Below are 21,192 nucleotides of genomic sequence, written 5' to 3' on the forward strand. Positions count from 1 at the left end.
CTTTGGAAGACGGCGAGCTGCATTATGGAACCTGTAGTCTCTGACGCTGGCGGCGCGCAGCGGGCGCGGGCGCGGGCGATGGTGGGCGGTAACGGTCTGTTACCCGCCGCTAATTGCCTTAGCGCCTGGATAAGCTAAAGATGAATCCTGAAGAGGTAGGGGAAAGAAGATCTTGATTTCTAATATTGGAGGAGCGTCTGTACGGAGACTCCCTACTATTTTTTTTGTCCGAGGGGGCCTCTTCCACTCGAAGTTTTCTTACTTGCTAGTCAGGCCGGAAGTGAGTGTCCTTTGCGGTGAAATGGGATGTGTCTGGAACCTAGTAAAAGATGGTTAGGCGTGGCCGGAGAAGGAGTTAGCTTTTAGTTTTCCCGTCTCATAGGGAAAACACAACTCATAGGGCCAGCACAACTTCCCATTACAGGCTATTTCTGCCAATCGCCTTCAAGATAACTTAGAACGAGAGGGCTTTCTCATGTACAATAGTGACATTGGAGATCGCCATCCTAAAAAGAACCTCTTAAGCCCTCTGGTGTTGGTGGCTGTAACGGTTGCCAGTAACAAAGTCGGTGATGTTAATTTTAATTTTATCCATTCATCCCTCCAGTCAAATCTCAAACATTTATTGGATACTTAATTTGCTAGGCTTGGTCTATAGATGCCCAGGGTACAAAGATAGGACACAGAACCTACCTTCAAGCAGGTCTGTGAGCAGATCTCTGATGGTGAGGAATTGGCATTTAAGAACAAACTAAACATTTTGTCAAAGTTGATGCCGAGTTTCCTACCATCTCTATTGAGAGGAGAAGTAAGGATTATCTTGCTAAATTGTCCCACGATAACATATCCCATTTATCTTTAAAGTCTTGTCTAGCTACTTTAGATTCTAGGCCCACCAGACAACCAGTGAATAGTTTAGGTCCCAGGAAGCTTTTGCTCAGAGTTTAGTAAGTCCCCCACCATCTGTTCCACTCCATTTACTCCACAGCAGTTGAGAGAATCCTAACTGCTTTGCGACCAAATTTAGGACTCTCAAGTCTCACTTCCTCTTTGAAGTCTCTCGACTTAAAGCAGAATTGTTGTTCTCTTTTACTGTGCTCCCCTGGTGGCTCAGAGGGCAAAGTGCCTGCCCGCAATGCGGGAGACCCGGATTCGATCCCTGGGTCGGGAAGTTCCCCTGGAGAAGGAAATGGCAACCCACTCCAGTATTCTTGCCTGGAGAATCCCATGGATGGTGGAGCCTGGTGGGCTACAGTCCATGGGGTCGCAAAGAGTCGGACACGACTGAGGGAGCTCACTTCACTGCACATTATATAGCACTGTCCATTTACATGCCTATCTCCCTCAAGTGCCTAGTGAACCAAAAGCGTGTTTATTTCTGTATCTCCAATGCATAGCAGGGTGCCAGGCACGCAATGGGGTGGTGGTTTAGTCCCTAAGTGTCCAACTCTTGCAACCCCATGGACTGTAGCCTGCTGGGATCATCTGTCCATGGGATTCTCCTTTGATCCTCAGTATCCATTTCTTGAATGAACTAAACATTCTCAAAAGAATAACTAGCGAAACTTTTACTGTTTATCTGTCCAGAGATCGCAGTCAAAAATACATATTGAATCTCTATGTAGCCACTGTGCTTGGTATGAGTTGGTACCATGTGGAGGTTTTCAGACTTGCTGCTTCTTCTGCTTAAAAAGCCCAGAGGTTAAAGCGATCCAGAGTGCAGAGACTGTAGAACCTCGGGTTCCCTCAGTTCAATTTAGTTCCTCAACCCTGTCTGACTCTTTGTGACCCCATAGACTGCAGCACACCAGGCTTCCCAGTCCATCACCAACTCCCAGAGCTTGCTCAAATTCATGTCCATCCAGTCGGTGATGCCATCTAACCATCTCATCCTCTGGCCTCCCTTTCTCCTGCCTTCAGTCTTTCCCAGCATCAGGGTCTTTTTTAATGAGTCAGTTCTTCACATCAGGTGGCCAAAGTATTGGAGCTTCAGCTTCACCATCAGTCCTTCCAATGAATAGTCCAGACTGATTTCTTTTAGGATTGACTGGTTTGATGTCCTTGCAGTCCAAGGGACTCTCAAGAGTCTTCTCCAGCACCACAGTTCAAAAGCATCAATTCTTCAGCACTCAGCTTTCTTTATGGTCCAACTCTCACATCCATACATGACTACTGAAGAAACCGTCAGTTTAGTTCAGTTGCTCAGTTGTGTCCGACTCTTTGCAACACCATGAATCACAGCACACCAGGCCTCCTTGTTCATCGCCAACTCCCGGAGTTCACTCAAACTCATGTCCATCGAGTCGGTGATGCCATCCAGCCATCTCATCCTCTGTTGTCCCCTTCTCCTCCTGCCCCCAATCCCTCCCAGCATCAGGGTCTTTTCCAATGAGTCAGCTCTTCGCATCAGGTGGCCAAAGTATTGGAGTTTCAGCTTTAGCATCAGTCCTTCCGAAGAACACCCAGGACCGATCTCCTTTAGAATGGACTGGTTGGATCTCCTTGCAGTCCAAGGGACTCTCAAGAGTCTTCTTCAACACCACAGTTCAAAAGCACCAATTCTTCGGCCCTCAGCTTTCTTCACAGTCCACCTCTCACATCCATACATGACCACTGGAAAAACCATAGCCTTGACTAGATGGACCTTTGTTGGCAAAGTAATGTCTCTGCTTTTTAATATGCTATCTAGGTTGATCATGCTGTCTAGGGTGGTCATAGCTTTTCTTCCAAGGAGGAAGCGTCTTTTAGTCTCATGGCTGCGGTCGCCATCTGCAGTGATTTTTGGAGCCCAAGAAAATAGTCTTTTACGGTTTCCATTGTTTTCCCATCTCTTTGCCATGAAGTGATGGGATCTGGATGCTATGATCTTAGTTTTTTGAATGCTGAGTTTTAAGCCAGCTTTTTCACTCTCCTCTTTCACCTTCATCAAGAAGCTCTAGTTCCTCTGCGTTTTCTGCCAAAAGGGTGGTGTCATCTGCATATCTGAGGTTATCGGTATTTCTCCGGGCAATCTTGATTCCAGCCCCCTTAAGTCCTTTTTTCCTGCTCCTATGCTCCCTGGTTAGGAGAACCGCGTCGCGATCTAGGGCTCGGATTGGCTGGGCAGGAGCCGCCAGCCAGCACCGCACCGCCCCCAGTCTGAAGGCCTCGCCCCCGCGCCCCCTGCCCGCGCGTCCCTCGGGGCTAGTGGCTGCCATCCCCCTTAGCTCCGCTGGAACGCTGTGCTCGCGGTCCTATCTCTCTATAAAGTTGTTGTTGCGGCTTCCGCCGCGGGTGGAGGAAGATGGCGTCGGGTGGTGGTGGCTGTAGCGCCTCGGAGAGACTCCCTCCGCCCTTCCCCGGCCTGGAGCCGGAGTCCGAGGGGGCGGTCGGGGGCTCAGAACTCGAAGCCGGGGACAGCGACACCGAGGGGGAGGATATTTTCACCGGCGCCGCGGCTGTCGTGAGTTCTCACCCTTCGGGGCAGGTGGGGGAGCGCCCCGAAAGGAAAGAGAGGCTAAGCGAGGGTCGGGGAGGCTGGGCAGAGCGGGCCTGGCAAGACCTTGCGTTGGTGACAGTAGTCGTGGCTTGGGTTCTAGGTGAACACGGAGACGGAGGACCTTGGCTTCCCCACTCCTCGGCGGACAGTAAGAAGTGAGGGGTGTGGTGGTTTCTCAGCAGAGATCCCGGACAGCTAAGAGCCGCCAAGGCAGGCATTTGGCCCTGCCGTGTGGTGACCCCACGGACCCACGGGGCTGTTTTGCTGGTGGTTATCCTGCCCAGCTGATTTAACAGATCAAAATAAGGGAATGGGGTGCGGACTCTCCTTTCTCTCGCCTTACTGTACCAAGGATTGATGAATGGTGTTATCTGGAGTTGCCCAGGATAGTGACCTGTCCACAAATCCTTTCCTTAGCTCAGTTTGTTGTTCTTTAGTCGCCAAGTCGTGTCTGACTCTTTGAGACCCCATGAACTGTATCCAGCCAGGCTCCTCTGTCCATGGGATTTCCCAGGCAAGAATATTGGAGTGAGTTACTAGTTCTTTCTCCAGGGGATCTTCCTGACCCAGGGATCAAACTCTCATCTCCTGCATTGTCAGGTGGATTCTTTACCCCTGAGCCATCAGGGAAGCCCCCTTTAGCTCAATGTGTGTGTTTGCGCTCAGTCCTTGACTCAGTAGTTACCAGTTATTACTAAAGGCCCATTCTGGATATTTATGAGAATTAGGTTGACTCCTTTGATCTCCAGGAAAATTCTGCCAGATGTTGGTTGAAAAAAAGGTCCTGCCATGTAAATCACTACATAGAGAAAGCTCTGTCTCTTGTAAAGGGATGTGTGTTTAAGTACCTCACTGGGAGCAAATCTGTAAATGCAAGGAGGAAATGGTGTTTTTCATAGTAGTATTGGGTATTGCTGCTGCTGCTAAGTTGCTTCAGTTGTGTCTGACTCTGTGCGACCCCAAAGACAGCATCCCACCAGGCTACCCCATCCTTGGGATTCTCCAGGCAAGAACACTGGAGAGGGTTGCCATTTCCTTCTCTAACATCTGGGTGTTAGGTATTGGGAAAAACTAATCTTTATATGTGGAATGCGGAAATCAGTACAGTAATCAGTTCTGGAACCTGTGGAGATGTTTGGGTCTGTTTTAGAAGGAATACTGACTCATATTGTTTGGTACAGTTAGTTCCAGATTGAAAACTTCTTCAGTGCTAGGAGTGAATTGATGTGTTTTTTTATCTTGGATAATGCTTATCTTCATAGTAGCTACACAGTATGTGAATGAGTAAACAGCTTTAAATTCTTTATGCAGGCATGCATCTGAGAAATTTGAGGCTTGTCTCATGTCAGAAAAAGTTTGTTTCATCTCAGAATCTTCTGGGATAATTAATAGAATTTTCCATGTACTGATTTAGGAATTAAGTTCATAATCCCATCTAAAAAGTATTTGCTGATGCTAATATAACAACTCAAACTATCTAATGAAGTCTCTGTTATTCCAAGAAATAACTTTTGCTGCTGATTTAGTTGTTTTCTATCCCATTTAAAACAAATCTTTAGTCTATTCCTTTAGTAATTCTCTCATAAACCATGAAGAATTCCCTCATATCAGCCATTGCTGATAACTGCTGGGCTGGTAGATAAACTGAACATCTAAAAATTGATACTCTGGCCCTGAAAGTGATTGGTCACATAGGCAAATGATGATTTATTTTTCAAAAAAGACCCTGGAAGGATGTGGTTTTATTTTCCTGAAGTTCTCTAAATAAGTTCAAGAGATTGTGATTTGATTGATCTCATCAGGTTACTTCCCAGAGTTATTGATACTTCTGTCTCCTAACACAGTGAAAATACTTTGCATAATTTTCATCTAAGGGAAGGAAGAGGGGGTCATAGTGAACTTGTTCTACCACAGAAGGTCAAATTATTTTTTATTTAGATTTTGATCCAGGAAAATTGAGTTGCTGAGGGACCTAAAATGCTACCTATAAATTTATTTTAGCAGCCTGTCCTGAAGTTAATCTTCAGGATTCCAAGACCCCAAGATTCCTCACCAGTTAGGGTGTTAAATAGTCATTAATACAGATTATATTATAATAAGGGCTTTACTTTGTGAGCCAGTGTGAGGACATGGATTGCAGTGCTTCTGTATCTTAAAAATCATTAAAAAATAAAGTTATAAAGTGGGCCTGAAGGCTGATTTAAATCCAGACTCTGTTATTTGCTGGCTTAACCTTGCACAGGGTACTTACTTACTTTGTATAGTTTTCTCATGTGTAAAATGTGAATAGTCAAGAGTACTTATGTCCACTATTATTGGGAGGATTAAATTAGAATACCTGTAAAACACATAGAACAGTTGAGCATTTTGTAAACTGGAATTACTTGAAGAATTAAAAAACCCACAAAATCGAATAATGTATTAGAAAAGTTAATCCTAAAAATGATTAGTATCAAACTAGTAATAAGATTGATTTGATTAAAAGCCCTCAAAGTAGGCATATAATGACTTCAGTGGCATCTTACTGATTTAAGTTTATCTTCATACTGTGTTTTGTTGCATGTTGGAGGCAAAGAAAGGAGCACTGAAAAACTGAGAAGCTGAGGCATGTAAATTTTAAAACTCATTTATGGTATGCATGTGATTTCCTGGACATTGATGTAACAGTTGCTGCTGTTAATCATCCCATCTGCTCTCTTTTAGAGCCCAAGAGGCTTTGTTAATTCAGTAATAAAAATATGATTTGATTTACAACTGAAGGAGCTGCCCATGATCTGCATTTTAGGATATACAAACCAGTTATTTGAATAGGAGGTGTGCAAGCTTAATCACTCAGTCATCTTTGGGACCCTTCGGACTGTAGCCTGCCGGGCTCCTGTGTCCGTGGGATTTTTTGGCGAATACTGGAGTGGTTATCTATTTCCTCCTCCAGGGGATAGTCCCAACCAAGGGATGGAACTCGAGTCTCTTGTGTCTCCTGCATTGCAGGAAGATTCTTTACCCACTGAGCCATCTGGGAAGCCCCCAGACTGGAGTTAAAAGAATTATTAAAACAAATCTGAAATCATTGTCTTAAACCTGAAAACCAGCTTGGGGAAGGTCTGATTCTTAAGAATACTTAAGGCCTTACCTTCTTTATGCCTCTTACTTTGTGGTCTTAGGAATTAAATGGTCTAAAATTCTAAATATGTTACCTGAGTCTTTGGACCTGAATCTAGATATGTATGGATTTAGTGAAAACTTTCTTAGTTCTAGAAAAGGGTTAATTTTTCCTTTAGTAAAAGGAGAGACTAAATTGGAGCCACTCTTTGGGTCTCCTAACTCTTAAAATTATTATGTTGAAAAGACTAAATGGTATACATATTTTTACATCTCATTTGACCTCACTGGTTTTATTTGCATACGGCATCTGGTCTCATCACTTCATGGGAAATAGATGGGGAAACAGTGGAAACAGTGTCAGACTTTATTTTTTGGGGCTCCAAAATCACTGCAGATGGTGATTGAAGCCATGAAATTAAGACACTTACTCCTTGGAAGGAAAGTTATGACCAACCTAGATAGCATATTCAAAAGCAGAGACATTACTTTGCCAACAAAGGTCCGTCTAGTCAGGGCTATGGTTTTTCCAGTGGTCATGTATGGATGTGAGAGTTGGACTGTGAAGAAAGCTGAGCGCCGAAGAATTGATGCTTTTGAACTGTGGTGTTGGAGAAGACTCTTAAGAGTCCCTTGGACTGCAAGGAGGTCCAACCAGTCCATCCTAAAAGAGATCAGTCCTGAGTGTTCATTGGAAGGACTGATGCTAAAGCTGAAACTCCAGGTTTTGGCCACCTGATGTGAAGAGTTGACTCATTGGAAAAGACCCTGATGCTGGGAGGGATTGGGGGCAGGAGGAGAAGGGGACGACAGAGGATGAGATGGCTGGATGGCATCACCGACTCGATGGATATGAGTTTGAGTGAACTCCAGGAGTTGGTGATGGACAGGGAGGCCTGGCGTGCTGTGATTCATGGGGTCGCAAAGAGTTGGACATGACTGAGCAACTGAACTGAACTGAACTGAAACCTGAATGATAAAATTGTTGATAATAAGTTCTTTATCTGCCCTTCCAGAAGTTCTGATATGCCCATCTCTTTTAAGCAATATGTCAGGATCACCATTAGACTTGCCCTCTGAATAAGAAAACTATGAACAGCCTTGCTCATATTGAGAAAATGGAGGAAAACAGATTAATGATATCCTCCGTTCAAATTTTGGCAAATCTGGTGACTTCTTTGTTTGATGATTTATTACACCAGTTAGATTTTCCTCACCACTTTTACTCTTAAATTGAAACCCTCATAATTAGAGAAATGGCCCAAAAAAAAAAAAAAAAAAAAAGAAATAGGATAAAGACAAAATAGCAAGGGATTTGAAAAGTCATATCTTAAAAAAGATTGCTTTTGGCTAATCAAGACTTATTTACATATTCCCACTGGTGTTTAAGACTAAAGAACAATATCACTTGGCTTTTATTGGTAGTCAGAAGTTAAGGATAACAGCTAGCTTCTGATTGACAATGTTTTATGGGCTGCAGAGAATTATATAAACCAAAGTTATATATTAACATTTAGACAAAAAAGGACATGGTGTTTTTAGAATCCAGTCCTACCTGTATGATCAATATACATGTATCCCTGGAGGGAATCGTGGTATAAAACACAACAAAAATTTATCATTGTGACCATTTTAAATTGTATACTTTAGCAGTGTTGAGTGTACTCACATTTGTGTGAAACAGATCTCCTGTAGTTCTAAAATTCTGTACCTGTTAAGTAACAACACCCCTTACCCCTCTCCCCTTAGCCCCTGGTAACCCCATTCTCCTTTCTGTTTCTATGAATTTGACTGATTTAGATAACCTCATATAATTAGAATCATACAGTATTTGTCTTTTTGTGACTGGTTTATTTCACTTAGCACAGTATCCTCAGGATTCATCCATATTGTAACATGTATCGTAATTTCCTTCCTTTTTTAAGGCTGAATAATATTCCATCAAATGTGTTTACCACATTTTTGTTTATCCAAACATCCCCCAGTGGACATGTGGGTTGCTTCTACCTTTTGGCTCTTATGAGTAGTGCTGCTGTGGGTGTGCAGATATCTCTTTGAGACCCTGCTTTCAGTTCTTTCAGATACATGTACTCAGAAGTGGGTTTGTTGGATCATAAAGTAGTTCTATTTTTAAGCTTTTGAGGAACCTCCATACTGTTTTCCATGGCAGTTGCACCATTTTACAATCTTAGCTCTTTTTTAAAACCAGATTATTTCCTTTAGAGTACTTACAGGATAACTTTTTTAGATCTGGATGTACTTTGGTAAATTCATTAAAAGCCCTAAGGAAATTGATAGTATGGCTGGCAATATTTTAATTCTTTGTTCGCAAAAAAACAGATTTATTGCTTTGTTGCTTTAGCTAATGATATAGTCATTTATGACTAATATTAGTAAGCAGTCATGGGTAAGTGTCCATCTAGTGTGTGGTATTTTCTATAAGCATGTTGTCTCAAACACTTATTTTTGGAACTGACATCACATCAGGTGGTCAGATCTGATCAAAAGATCAGAAGTCGAAATGACACATTTTCCACACAGGTCTGATACAGATGCTCTTGGAAAATCAGTAATGGTATTATGACTAAAGATTCATTTTAATGCTCAGCTCAAATTGTAAACTTCTAATAAGTTTAGATTTTTCTGAAGTACATAGACTCATTGGTTTCGATCATAGACTAGTACTAGCAGTTAGCTTTCAAGATTATGGAGGAGAAGCTAACAAAAGTAGTTATAAAGCACTTTTGGAGGAAAGAGCATGAGAAAGACTTTTGAAAATGACTAATAAGAACCCAGGATGGCAGGGGATCAGATGGTTGGATGACATCACCAACTCCATGAACAGGAGTCTGAGCAAGCTCTGGGAGTTGGTGATGGACAGGGAAGCCGGGCCTGCTGCAGTTCATGGGGTTGCAAAGAGTTGGACACGGCTGAGCGACTGAACTGAGTAAGAACCCAACTTAAAATTTATTTAAAATTAGAGTTTGGAGCTTAAGCAAGAAGCAACAAGGTTGTGATCTGGCTTCTAGTTTCTGTAGGGAGTTGCTTCCCCTTTGCTTATTCAGATATCAGGGTAGTTCTAGTGTCTTGGCCTCTTGCTGTTTGGTTGGCAGGGGAGAGAGGAAAAAGAGCACTCTAATTTCTCTCCTTTGATCGTCAAAGCTTCTTAGCCCTCTTTAGTAATTGCTGGCATAAGTAAATCATGAGTTGTTTATAGTTCCTAGAGCAAGTAGCCATAAGTATCTCATTTCTGGGAAAAGCCTGTTGCTCAACTTTTTCTGGCTTATTCTTTTGCTTAGTCAAATGGACATCTGGGGCTTCATTTTGCTTTCAGAGCAGATTTGAACTGGATTCGTTTTGCTTTTTCAGTTTAGAAGCTAATGTACCATTAGTACTCTGATCCTTCTGCAATTTTGGACCCTTCTAAGTTATATTAGTTTGAGATACCAAAAATTTGGTATGGAAATTACACCAGAGGATTCAGTAGAATATCTGTAGCTACATTTTGTTATCTCATGGATAACCTTTCACTTTGAGGTCTCCACTGCGCTTGCTCATAGTTTTCCTTAACTAGCTCAGTACTCAGCCTCAGACTTAGTTACCCTTCTGGCTCCCCTTTTACATTTTCATTAGTCTTAGAGGAACTAACTCAGAGGTTCTTTATCTTTTGTATGTCATGGACTCATCAGCAGTCAAGGAAGCCTATGGACCCATCTCAGAATAATGTTCTTAAACATATAAAATACGTAATATTACACAGGAAACCAGTTATACTGAAATCTAATTATCAAACATTAAAACAATTTTATATTAGTGACATATGCTTTTTTAAAGTGCTTTAATTCATCTAGAAAGTGAAAGTGAAGTCGCTCAGTTGTGTCCGACTCTTTGCGACCCCATGGACTGTAGCCTATCAGGCTCCTCCGTCCATGGGATTTTCCAGGCAAGAGTGCTGGAGTGGATTGCCATTTCCTTCTCCAGGGGATCTTCCCGACCCAGGGATCGAACCCGGGTCTCCTGCATTGCAGGCAGACGCTTTACCATCTGAGCCACCAGGGAAGCCCCATTAATATCTAGGGATAGGTCTAGTAACCGTGATTTTTAAATGAAATTTTGAGGTCTATAACTATAAGATCATATAAAAATATCTAATTTCTGTTAGTTATGCTCATGTACTGCTACTACTCATAATTTGTTGCCTATCTTTATAATTGAAGAAAGTGCTGAATTTCAGTTAGAGGTTAATGAAAAATAAATTGTAATTTTATTCTCATTTTAATTCATAGACCCCCTCCTGAATTCTGTGACTCAGGGACCCCAGATTAGATTCCCTACTTTAATTCCTTAAATTATGGGGGGGGGGGCGGGTAATACTGTGAAATCATTTGGGTTAGTTGGATATTCACCCAGTTTGTAGAATAAGATGCATCAGATCCAGTGGACACTAAATGTCCATTCTCCTAAGCATAGGCACTGTTAGTGTATCTGTGCCATTTTTGAAATGTGGTGTGGAAAGGAGTTGCTACTTGTGGTAGGAATCATAACTGCCTCCTCCCCAACATGCCTACTCCCAGTCTCAGAACCTGTGAATGTTTTATATTACCAAGTAATTAGGGTTGCTAGTAAGCTGATCTTGTGTTTGGTCACTTCAGTCATGTCTGACTCTTTGGGACTCTGTGGACTATAGCTTGCCAGGTTTCTGTGTCCATGGCATTCTCCAGGCAAGAATACTGGAGTGGTTTGCCATGCTCTCCAGGGGATCTTCCCAACCCGGGGATGTCTCCTGCACTGCAGGTGAATTCTTTACTGATGCGCCACCCGGGAAGCCCTGGCTGGCATTAAGGGAAATTATCCCGGATTATCTGAGTAAACCCAGTGCAACAATAAGGATTCTTTAAAAATGGCAGAGACAGAGAGCGACTGCCTTCAGGCGAAAGGTGCAGAGAGCTGTAGCATTTTTGCCTTTGGAAATGGAGGAAGCAGCCATCAACCCAGGAATATAGGCAGCTTCTAGAAGCTGGAAAGAGCAAGGAGACATATTCTCCCCTCAAACCTCCAGAAAGGAATGCAGACCTAATGATACCTTGATTTTAGCCCAGTGAGACCTGTATTGACTTCCACTGATGCTGCTGCTGCTAAGTCGCTTCAGTCGTGTCCGACTCTTTGCGACCCCACAGACGGAAGCCTACCAGGCTCCCCTGTCCCTGGGATTCTCCGGGCAAGAACACTGGAGTGGGTTGCCATTTCCTTCTCCAATGCATAAAAGTGAAAAGTGAAAGGGAAGTCGCTCAGTCGTGTCCGACTCTTAGCGACCCCATGGACTGCAGCCCACCAAGCTCCTCCATCCATGGGATTTTCCAGGCAAGAGTACTGGAGTGGGGTGCCATTGCCTTCTCCAATTGACTTCCACAGACTAGAATAAATTTGCATTGTTCCATCTGTTCAATGTGCAGTAACTTGTCACACCCATGATAGAAAACTAATATACTGCCTCCACTTAGCTCATTTCTCCCCAGAAGTACATGTGGCAAAAGGAACAGTATCTCATGATTCCAGGGTAATTTTTAAAGACTTCATGGCTGCCGTAGTTTCTGAGGTTGACTTATTCCTAGCTGTCCTTGTCACACCATTCTGTAGCTCCATTTTGCCTTAACTAGATTATCCTAATTTTTCCGTTGGAAAGTGAATATATACCCTTGTTCTCCAGAAGTGCTGTTACCAGAATTTTATTATATGGATTCATCCTCTAAATGCTATTGAGAATTTCAGCTATATGATCCTTCTGCAGTCCCTGGAATGTAAAGCAGCAGTTCTTCCTGGAGCAAAGAGCAGTTGAGCAACATGAGGAAGAATTACAACTAGTTAACCTGTGCAGAAGAGACCTGGAATCACAGCAGTACTTGGCAGGACTGAATGACTGTGTCAGCTCTGAGGGACAGGAAGCCCACATCTGTCCTTCCCTGAACTAACAAATTGTATTAGTAGCCTGAGCCTCATGGTTTGAAGCTGGTAATTGGCAAGGAATACCTGTTTGCTCTTAACAGAAGTGCTCTCTTGCTGGCAGATCTTTCTCGGGCCTCTCTGAGAATTAGGATTAGGCTGTCTTGTAATTATAAACAGAAGCACTTGAACTTTTTTAAACAGACTTATCAATAGAACCACCTGCCGGAGTCAACAGCCAAAGAGAGTCAGCAACCATTGAATATTCTAAACTAGTATTCTGTCACTAAAAGAAAGAATGCTTCCTTTATTAAGAAAAAGGGGAGTGGGCAGGTCCATTCTTTGACTTTATTAACTACATCATAAGTAAACCATATTCATCACAGAAAATAGTCTTATCTCTTGCCTAGAAATTTAACCCCCTTCAAACAGAGTTTTGTGACTTATTGACTATTAAGAGATTTTTAAAATATGGATTATAAAGCAAGCCTTATTTTTAGTATTGATTTTGCCATTCTGTAATCAGTGTGCCTTTGCCCCACAAAATGAGTCTGTGAATCTTTCTGTTTTGTAAATAAGTTCATTTGTATCATATTTTTAGATTCCACGTATAAGTGATATTATGTTTGTCTTTATCTATCTTACCTTACTTAGTATGAAGATCAGTAAGTCCATCCAATATGGTCAAGTATTCATTGTATATATTTACCACATCTTGTCTACCCATTTACTTGTTGATGGACATTTAGGTATCTTCCATGTCTTGACTATTGTATATAGTGCTGCTATGAACATTGGGGGGAGGGTATATTTTCAAATTAGAGTTTTCTTTGGGTTTATGCCCAGGAGTGGGATTGCTGGACCGTATGGGAAATCTATTTTTAGATTTTCTAGGAATCTCTATACTGTTCTCCATAGTTGCTTCATCGATTTACATTCCTACCAACAATGTAGGAGGGTTCCATTTTCTCTATACCCACTCCAGATTTGTTCTTTGTAGACTTTTTCATAATGGCCATTGTGACCAGTGTGAGGCAATATCTCATAGTTTTGATTCACATTTTTCTAACAATTAGTGATGTTGAGCACCTTTTCGTGTGCTTGTTGGCAATCTGTATGTCTTTTTAGATCTTCTACCCATTCTTTGAGTTTCTTTTAAAAAAAAAATTTTTTTTTATTTTTGGCTACATCAAGTCTTAGCTGCAGTGATCAGGTTTCTCTCTAGTTGTGGCAGGCTGACTCAGTTGCCCTGCTGCATGTGGGATCTTGGTTCCCCAGCCAGGGATCAAACCCACGTCCCCTGCCCTGGAAGGCGGACTCTTAACCACTGGACCACCAGGAAAGTCCTGGGTTGCTTGTTTTTTGTTGTTGTTATTGAGTTGTATGAGCTATTTATGTATTTTAGAAATTATGCCCTTGTTGGTCTAATCATTTGCAAATATTTTCTCCCAGACAGCTGTTCTACCATTGCTCCAGAAAATGTTCTTAATCTTTAAACTTCCAAGTTTAGATAGTAAATCAGAAATGGAAAGCTGATTTTATTCATCTCCATGTCAGAAGAATGGGTTCTTCTAGGTGTTGTTTAAAAGGGGTAAAGTCTAACCAGTGCTTTTGCTCTTGCTTTAGTCTCTCTGGTGAGCTACCAGTAAATTATATTGACATACATATATTCTTAATGTATCTTGAGGTTTCATCTCTCCTAGATCTCCATCTCAAGGCAACCGGTATTAGTGGGAACTGAATTAAGAGAAGTCAGATGGGTTTTCATGAGATTCCCTTTACCAGAGCATGTATAGGACGGAAGTGTGTATGTAAGAAAGCGGTTGGCAACATAAGAGGCAGAAGGGAAGTGTGGGGTTTGGTTTTGGTTGTTGTCTGTCTCTCTGCAGTGATTTTTTTGGTTGTCTTTTTAAGATTGTGGAAGCAGCTAGAAGACAGAATCAGTGTCTCTAACAGCATTGGTAACATTTAAGCATATACAACTAAAAGCTCATTAAATTTTATTACCGTAAATAATTTCAGTAGAAACCTTGTTTGCTAGTATCAGTCTATGCATTGGTTACAGTTTCTTCCCCTGAGGGTGGCACTGATACTGGGATAGAGCTGTTGGCATGGCAAATTCAGAGCACCCAGTAAGTCTGTCATTTCACTTCATCTGGTCAGAAAGGGCCTGTTTCCAAGGAACAAACGCCCTCAGATTTGTTAAGGAAGTATTTCGTAAAAGATCCCTTGAGTCAGGTCTTTGAACTGATTTGGCCTTGGGGTCTGACTTCAAAACTTTCTAGTATGACACCATGGCTTTTGAAGCCAGATTCCCAGCTTTTTGTTCATTTTCTACACAATCCAGCTTTGTTCACTCTGGTACCGGTCTGGGCCCTCACCCCACCCTTGTTTGTAGCTGATCACTGAGCTTTTGATAAAAGCCATGGACTGACTGTATTTTCACCATGTGCCCATTGGCTAAGCATGGCTGGTTTTTCCTCTGCTGGCCTAACACGAGTCTGGTTGAAAATTGTTTCTCTATAAGTTAAGGATGAAAAGATGAGTTATATTTACAAAGAACATTAGACGTAAAATGTTACACCTTCTTTTGCCTGTGAGGAGGGTTGGTAATGTCCATACAGTTGGGCATCAGTGAATGGTTTAGCTAAGGCCACAAAGTAAGTCAGGATCAGAGCTTGAATTCTGGACCTTAGTGTGATATGCTGGACACTAGAATGTGCCCCATCAGCATTTGAAAGAGTAAAGGTCATCAACTAAGGTTCTTCTGAAAATTATCTGTGTATACACATACCCACATTGGCATCATGTGCCTTGGGGTAGGGCAGTTCAGCAGGGTTATAGTGCTAGAAATTAATACTAAAATGTATGAGTTTATTTTAGCTGTGATCACTCAGGCCAATTACATTACTAGTAACCATCTGTTGCTTATTGAACTAGCTGACTAGTGATCCTGTCTTCCCCTAAAAACCTGGCGGAACCACTGAGGGATACATCAAAAGTCACTTTCTAGGTTTGTTTGTTTTGGGGTTTTTTGGGGGTTTTTTTGCCCATGGTGAAGAGCTTGCAGGATTTTAGTTCGCTAGTCAGGGGTCGAACCCATGTCCCCTGCAGTAGAAGCACGAAGTCTCAACCAGTGGACCACCAGGGAGGTCCTCTAGGTTTGTTTTTAATGGTACTGTTTTATTCAAAGTATTTCTTTGTTTTCAGAGTAAGCCCCAGTCTCCAAAGAGAATTGCTTCCCTTCTTCCCATCAACAGTGGCTCCAAAGAAAATGGGATTCATGAGGAACAAGATCAAGAGCCACAGGATCTCTTTGCAGGCAAGTATAGACTCAAAACTTAGCTGGGAATCTTCTAACTTGCTGAATTAAAGTAAAAAGTTGTGTCTATATGAGGAAGACTCTTTGTAAGATGCTATTGTGGAGGATTCCAAAGGCAGTACCTGTCATCAAGATACTTACAGGTTTAGTGAATAAAACATAAATATACAGTTACTTAATTAAGTGATGTGAACTTAGAGGGGTCTGAGAGGAGATGAATGCAGTGGTTTCAGACTTTTATGACAAAGATTCATAGTAAGAAATACACTTTCTGTCATAATTCAAAATATTTATATACTTATATAAAATGAAATCCAAAGTTTTCATGCATGACTTGCCCTTACTATTTTCCATATAATCTGAAATTTTCTATTGTTTCTCTTTTTTTAAAATGCTGTTTGCAACCCACTAAATAGCTATCACAATTCCGCAGTGAATGACAAGCTGCAGTTTGAAAAACACTAGGACTGAATTTCTCAGTCTTGGTACTCTTAGCATTTTGGGCCCAATAACTTTTGTTGAGAGGGACTGCCCTGTTCTCAACAAGGTATGGTCATCCCCCACCAACCCATCCCATTCAAAGACATTCAAAGACATTTGGCAACGATTGGAGATGTTTTTGTTTGTCACACCTGGGAGTGCTGCTGGTTTCTGCTGGGTAGAGGCTGTGGATGCTTCTAAACACCCTATAGTACACACACAGCCGTTCAGCAAAAGAATTATCCAGCCCAAAATGTCAGTAGTGCCCTCAGTAATAAGCTCTGGTCTACAATGATCTTGTAAGACTTTTTGAAAGAAGCAGGGTTTATGTCAGAAAAAAAGAGAGCGTGCAGATGTTTGGGCAGGGAGAATCGATAATGTGTGTTTAAGGGACAGTAAACTCAGCGGGCCAAAAGCAGGGGCTTCTTAGAGATAAGTGGAAGATAAGTCTGGAAATGTTCAGGAGGATTTTAGACAACAATAATAATTAGAATTTGAATTTTCATCCTAGTGTCAGTTCAGAGCCATTGGTTTAATTGAGTTTTGAGTAAGGAAAGTGAAATGGGCGAGTGGTGAAAGACTGACCTGGTAGACTTTTTACATAGAACAGATTGTGATGGACAAAGACTGGAGATGTCAGAAAGTGAAAGTGGCTCCTTGTCCAACTTTTTGCGACCCCATGGACTATACAGTCCATGGAATTCTCCAGGCCAGAATACTGGAGTGGGTAGCCTTTCCGTTTTCCAGAGGATCTTCCCAACCCAGGGATCGAACCCAGGTCTCCCGCATTGCAGGGGGATTCTTTACCAGCTGAGCCGCAAGGGAAGCCTGGAGGTGTCAGAAGGCATCTTACAAATTAGTTCAAGGATGAAATGATAAAGGTAATAGAAATAGGAAAGGAAAGATGAAAACTTTTCAAGAAGTGAAATCAACAAAATCTGGTATTGGTGATAAGATGTAATGAGTGAACAAAAATGAAGATTAAAGACAAAGTCAAAAATTTCAAGCCCAAGGATTGGGAAGAAGATGGTACCATTTTGAGAACTACATTCTGCAGAAGAAAGTATCTTTGAGTTTTGGGTTTTAGATTTTTAAAGTTTTAAATGCAAAGGGAAATGCTCAGGAGGTGATTTGAACTATGGTAGTCTCCCTGGGGAAAGGAGTAAGAACTGGACATATGGAAATCAGTCTCCTGGAGGTGGTGATTAAAGCTGCCATGTAAATGAGACCCTCAAAGGAGAGAATGACAAAGGAAAGGAAGAGATAAGAGGGCGGAGGGTAAGGTCTTGGGAGGACTCTTACATTTGAAGTCATTGGAAAATTAAGACATGAGAAGAGTTTAGAAGAAAAAATATAAAGATTTCAAAGATTTTCCATTGCTTTCCTCTCTGAAACTTAAGTGCCTGCTATTTATTCTGCTAATGTTTATATTTTAGATAAAATTTCTGGAGAAGAAATGGAAATAATAATCTAGTTATGGCACATTGCACAGAAGGTTTTTTTTTATCTTTGGGAACTTAACATTTATATGATTTGCCCTTTAAGGAGACCTGAAATCTTAGTGTTGACTGAATTACTCCCATGGTTGGGTTTTATATACACAACCATGTAGAAGATCTTTATTAGAGACCTATTTATTACTAATGAGGGTTCTGATTTACTTCATTCCCAGCTGTTTTCATAAGTGGCCAGTGCCTGCCTTCACTACTAAGAAAGGAACATAAGATATCTATGGAAAGAAACGCTTGCAGTGATACATTTAGTTTAGGATTCAAGTGGTTTCTCAGATGTGGAAATTTAAATAAAATACTCTTGTTATTTTCCACTTAATTAGTGGTGATCAGAATCTCTATGGTGGAATCCAATGGCTTTTCTATTACTCTTACCTAGAGAAGGCAATGGCACTCCACTCCAGTACTCTTGCCTGGATGGAGGAGCCTGGTGGGCTGCAGTCCATGGGGTCGCTAAGAGTCGGGCACGACTGAGCAACTTCACTTTCACTTTTCACTTTCATGCATTGGAGAAGGAAATGGCAACCCACTCCAGTGTTCTTGCCTGGAGAATCCCAGGGATTGCCTGGAGAATCCCAGGGACGGGGGAGCCTGGTGGGCTGCCGTCTACGGGATCGCACAGAGTCGGACACGACTGAAGCGATTTAGCCCCAGAAGCAGCAGAGTCCAGAGAAAAGGGTGCTCCAGTGGTTAGGACTCTGCTTTCACTACAAGGACCCAGGTGGTATTCTTGGACGGAGAACTAGGATCTCAGAAGTTGCACAGCCAAAAAAAAAGAGAGAGAGGAAAAACCATTGTTGATAGGTGTTGTCACATGATTTTCAATTAAAAATTCGCACCTCAGGCTTCCCTGGTGGTCCAGTGGTTAAGAACCCGCCTTGCAATGCAGGGGACACCTGTTGGATGGGAAGACCCCACATGCCTCAGGGCAGCCAAGTCCATGCACTGCGACTACTGAGCCTGTGCTCCAGAGCCTGTGCGCCTGGAGCCCTTGCTCTGCAGCAAGAAAAGCCACTGCAATGAGAAGCCCAGGCACCGCAACTGGAGAGTGGCCCCTCACTCTCTGCAACAGAGAAAGCCCATGTGGAGCAGCAAAGACTCAGTGCAGTCAAAAATAAGTAAATAAAAACATTTTTTTAATGCACAGCTCTTCAAAAGTCTTTCAGTAGCATACTCTAATAAGCTTAAGGTTTTAAATGTTTAAATTTCCTGTTCCATTTTTCAGTCACATTTATTGGATTCATAACTTAATTATTTGTGAGGTGCCTGCATGATGTGACTATCTTAAACATACTTTAGCTTCAAAGTTTCTTGCTTCAAAGATCCTGTCATCTTAACATGTTCATTTTGCATGAATTTTTGTATGTATGTTTGTTTGCCTTTTTCCTGATAAGTGAAAGAGTCCTAATATAATTCCAACAGTTTGGCAACCTTGTTTATAGACCTGATTAACTTTTAATGATTATGACATTGATCTAGGACTTGGTTATGCCTTATAGAGCCCTCTCTCTGGTTTCATTTTTAGCTCCAAATGAAAGTCTAGAAAAGAAAAAGAAACTGCTTTCTTTGAATTCCCTAAGGCTAGAATTGGATACGTACTGACCAGGCCAAACCCAAATGGATATTTATAGTTTTCTTTATTAAAAAGAAAAAAAATCTGAGCTGTTTAGGTTTTGAACTTCTAGCTCCATTGCTTCAAGTTGAGAGTGCATTCTTATCACTGGCGTAAGTAATTTTAATGCCTAAAAATGGTACTTAGTGCTCTTTTAAAAATTCCGTCTAGAACACTTAGGAAATGAGTTGTTCTGTTTTCCCAGATAGACAAAGGCACTTCTTAAGCATGTGTTTTTTTTGTTTTGTTTTTTAACAATTTTGATCAAAAGAAATTTTTAGATATTACAATGTCTTTTTAGTCCTCTTGGACAGTGTATATTAAACATAACTTAATCTTCGCAAGATGATCTAAAACTGTAATTGTGAGCAATGCATAAACTGTGGTAAAACAACAGTATCATCCTTAGATGTGGCAAATAGTGCTTTTCCCCAGTGTTACTGTGTTTATCTTAGGTCCATTTATTCTAGCTTACAGTTTTTCTGACTCTTCCTTCATTATAAAATATCAACTATTTTTAGATGCCACAGTGGAGCTATCCCTGGACAGCACACAAAATAATCAGAAGAAGGTGCCAGCCAAAACACTCATTTCTCTTCCTCCACAGGAGGCCACAAATTCTTCTAAGCCCCAGCCAAGCTATGAGGAGGTGAGAATTTGTGCTATTGGTCTTCTTTTGGATGTTTAGGACTGTGCTGCCAGTCTGAAGTTCAGTTGCTTGAGTTAATATTTATAACTCTTGAAGAAGACCTTTATGGTTAATGAACAGCCAGAATCCAGTAAAGGATTCTTTCCTGGGCAGAGTGTCTGTTATCCAGAGGATAGCACAGAGGCTTTCAATGATCACTAGTGATATTTAGTGTCCAAAGCTCCTATATTCAAGAGTATAATCTCTCCCCATTCCCTCTTTAGCGTGAAAGAGGCAAGTCTTCCAAAACCTAGTAATTATTCATTATGATCAAAATAACGTTTTAAGAGAATAGATGTAATGAAGACCTTTGAGCAAGCACCAACTTAGAATTGTGGAAGTTGCTTCATTGAGATTGTTAGGAATGGACAGAGCTGAAGACTGATGTGTAGAAGGATATATCCTGATATTATTATCTTGATGCAATATTAATACAGAGTAAAATGAATAGCCTTTTTGGGGGGGTATCTTACTCTTATTGTTTGTTTTCTCTTTAAAAGCTAGAGGAAGAAGAACAGGAAGACCAATTTGATTTGACAGTCGGTATAACTGATCCTGAGAAGATAGGTGAGTGTACTTGGGACTCCTGTGATGTTCAGATGTGGCTGTGAAAAGCACAGTTAGCTGATTTCTAAATGGTTACCTCCAGAGCTGAACCAGCTGTGTGAAGTACTTCATCATCATCTTTCCTATGAAACGAAGCTCTTTGCTATGCTTCCAAGGCCAGAAACAGCATTTAAGCTATTTATTTGGGCTTTTCTGGGCTTTAAGAAGAAAAATCAGAAAATTAAATACTATTGAATCCCTTTTTAAAAACCCCACTTTGCCTTCTCCCCGAGTTGTGGAGACTATTTTATTCCCTCTTGAGATAAACTCCATGTAAGCACCCTAAAAACACATTTTAAAATTTGGAGATGCTGGATTTATTTTTCCCTTAAGACATTTGGATTTCTTGTTACATATCATTTATTATGTACTCTTGATATTCTAATAAGGTAAGGAAGTCTTCCACTCTCTCTCATAGGTAAAGATTAAAAAATGCAGGTTGAATTTTGGTCAAAT

General features: G+C 41.4%; 1 protein-coding gene across 4 annotated transcripts in view; it reads left to right on the plus strand.

The window, feature by feature from the left end:
- The first annotated feature begins 34 nt into the window (after positions 1-34).
- The window catches only part of SNX1 (sorting nexin 1), a 36,642-nt gene continuing 15,484 nt past the window's right edge, over positions 35-21,192 (plus strand). The window contains exons 1-4 of one of the 4 annotated variants that reach the window (XM_044925109.2): positions 35-155; positions 15,728-15,839; positions 19,964-20,091; positions 20,631-20,697. In XM_044925109.2, the coding sequence (XP_044781044.1) occupies positions 141-155; positions 15,728-15,839; positions 19,964-20,091; positions 20,631-20,697 (322 nt within the window). In that variant the 5' untranslated portion in view covers positions 35-140. Of the gene's footprint in view, positions 156-3,179; positions 3,467-15,727; positions 15,840-19,963; positions 20,092-20,630; positions 20,698-21,192 lie in introns of those variants that run through there. The other 3 variants (XM_006044931.4, XM_006044932.4, XM_044925110.2) reach the window with 3 other exon arrangements.

Source organism: Bubalus bubalis, chromosome 11, assembly GCF_019923935.1.
Source record: "Bubalus bubalis isolate 160015118507 breed Murrah chromosome 11, NDDB_SH_1, whole genome shotgun sequence".
Classification (NCBI taxonomy): domain Eukaryota; kingdom Metazoa; phylum Chordata; class Mammalia; order Artiodactyla; family Bovidae; genus Bubalus; species Bubalus bubalis.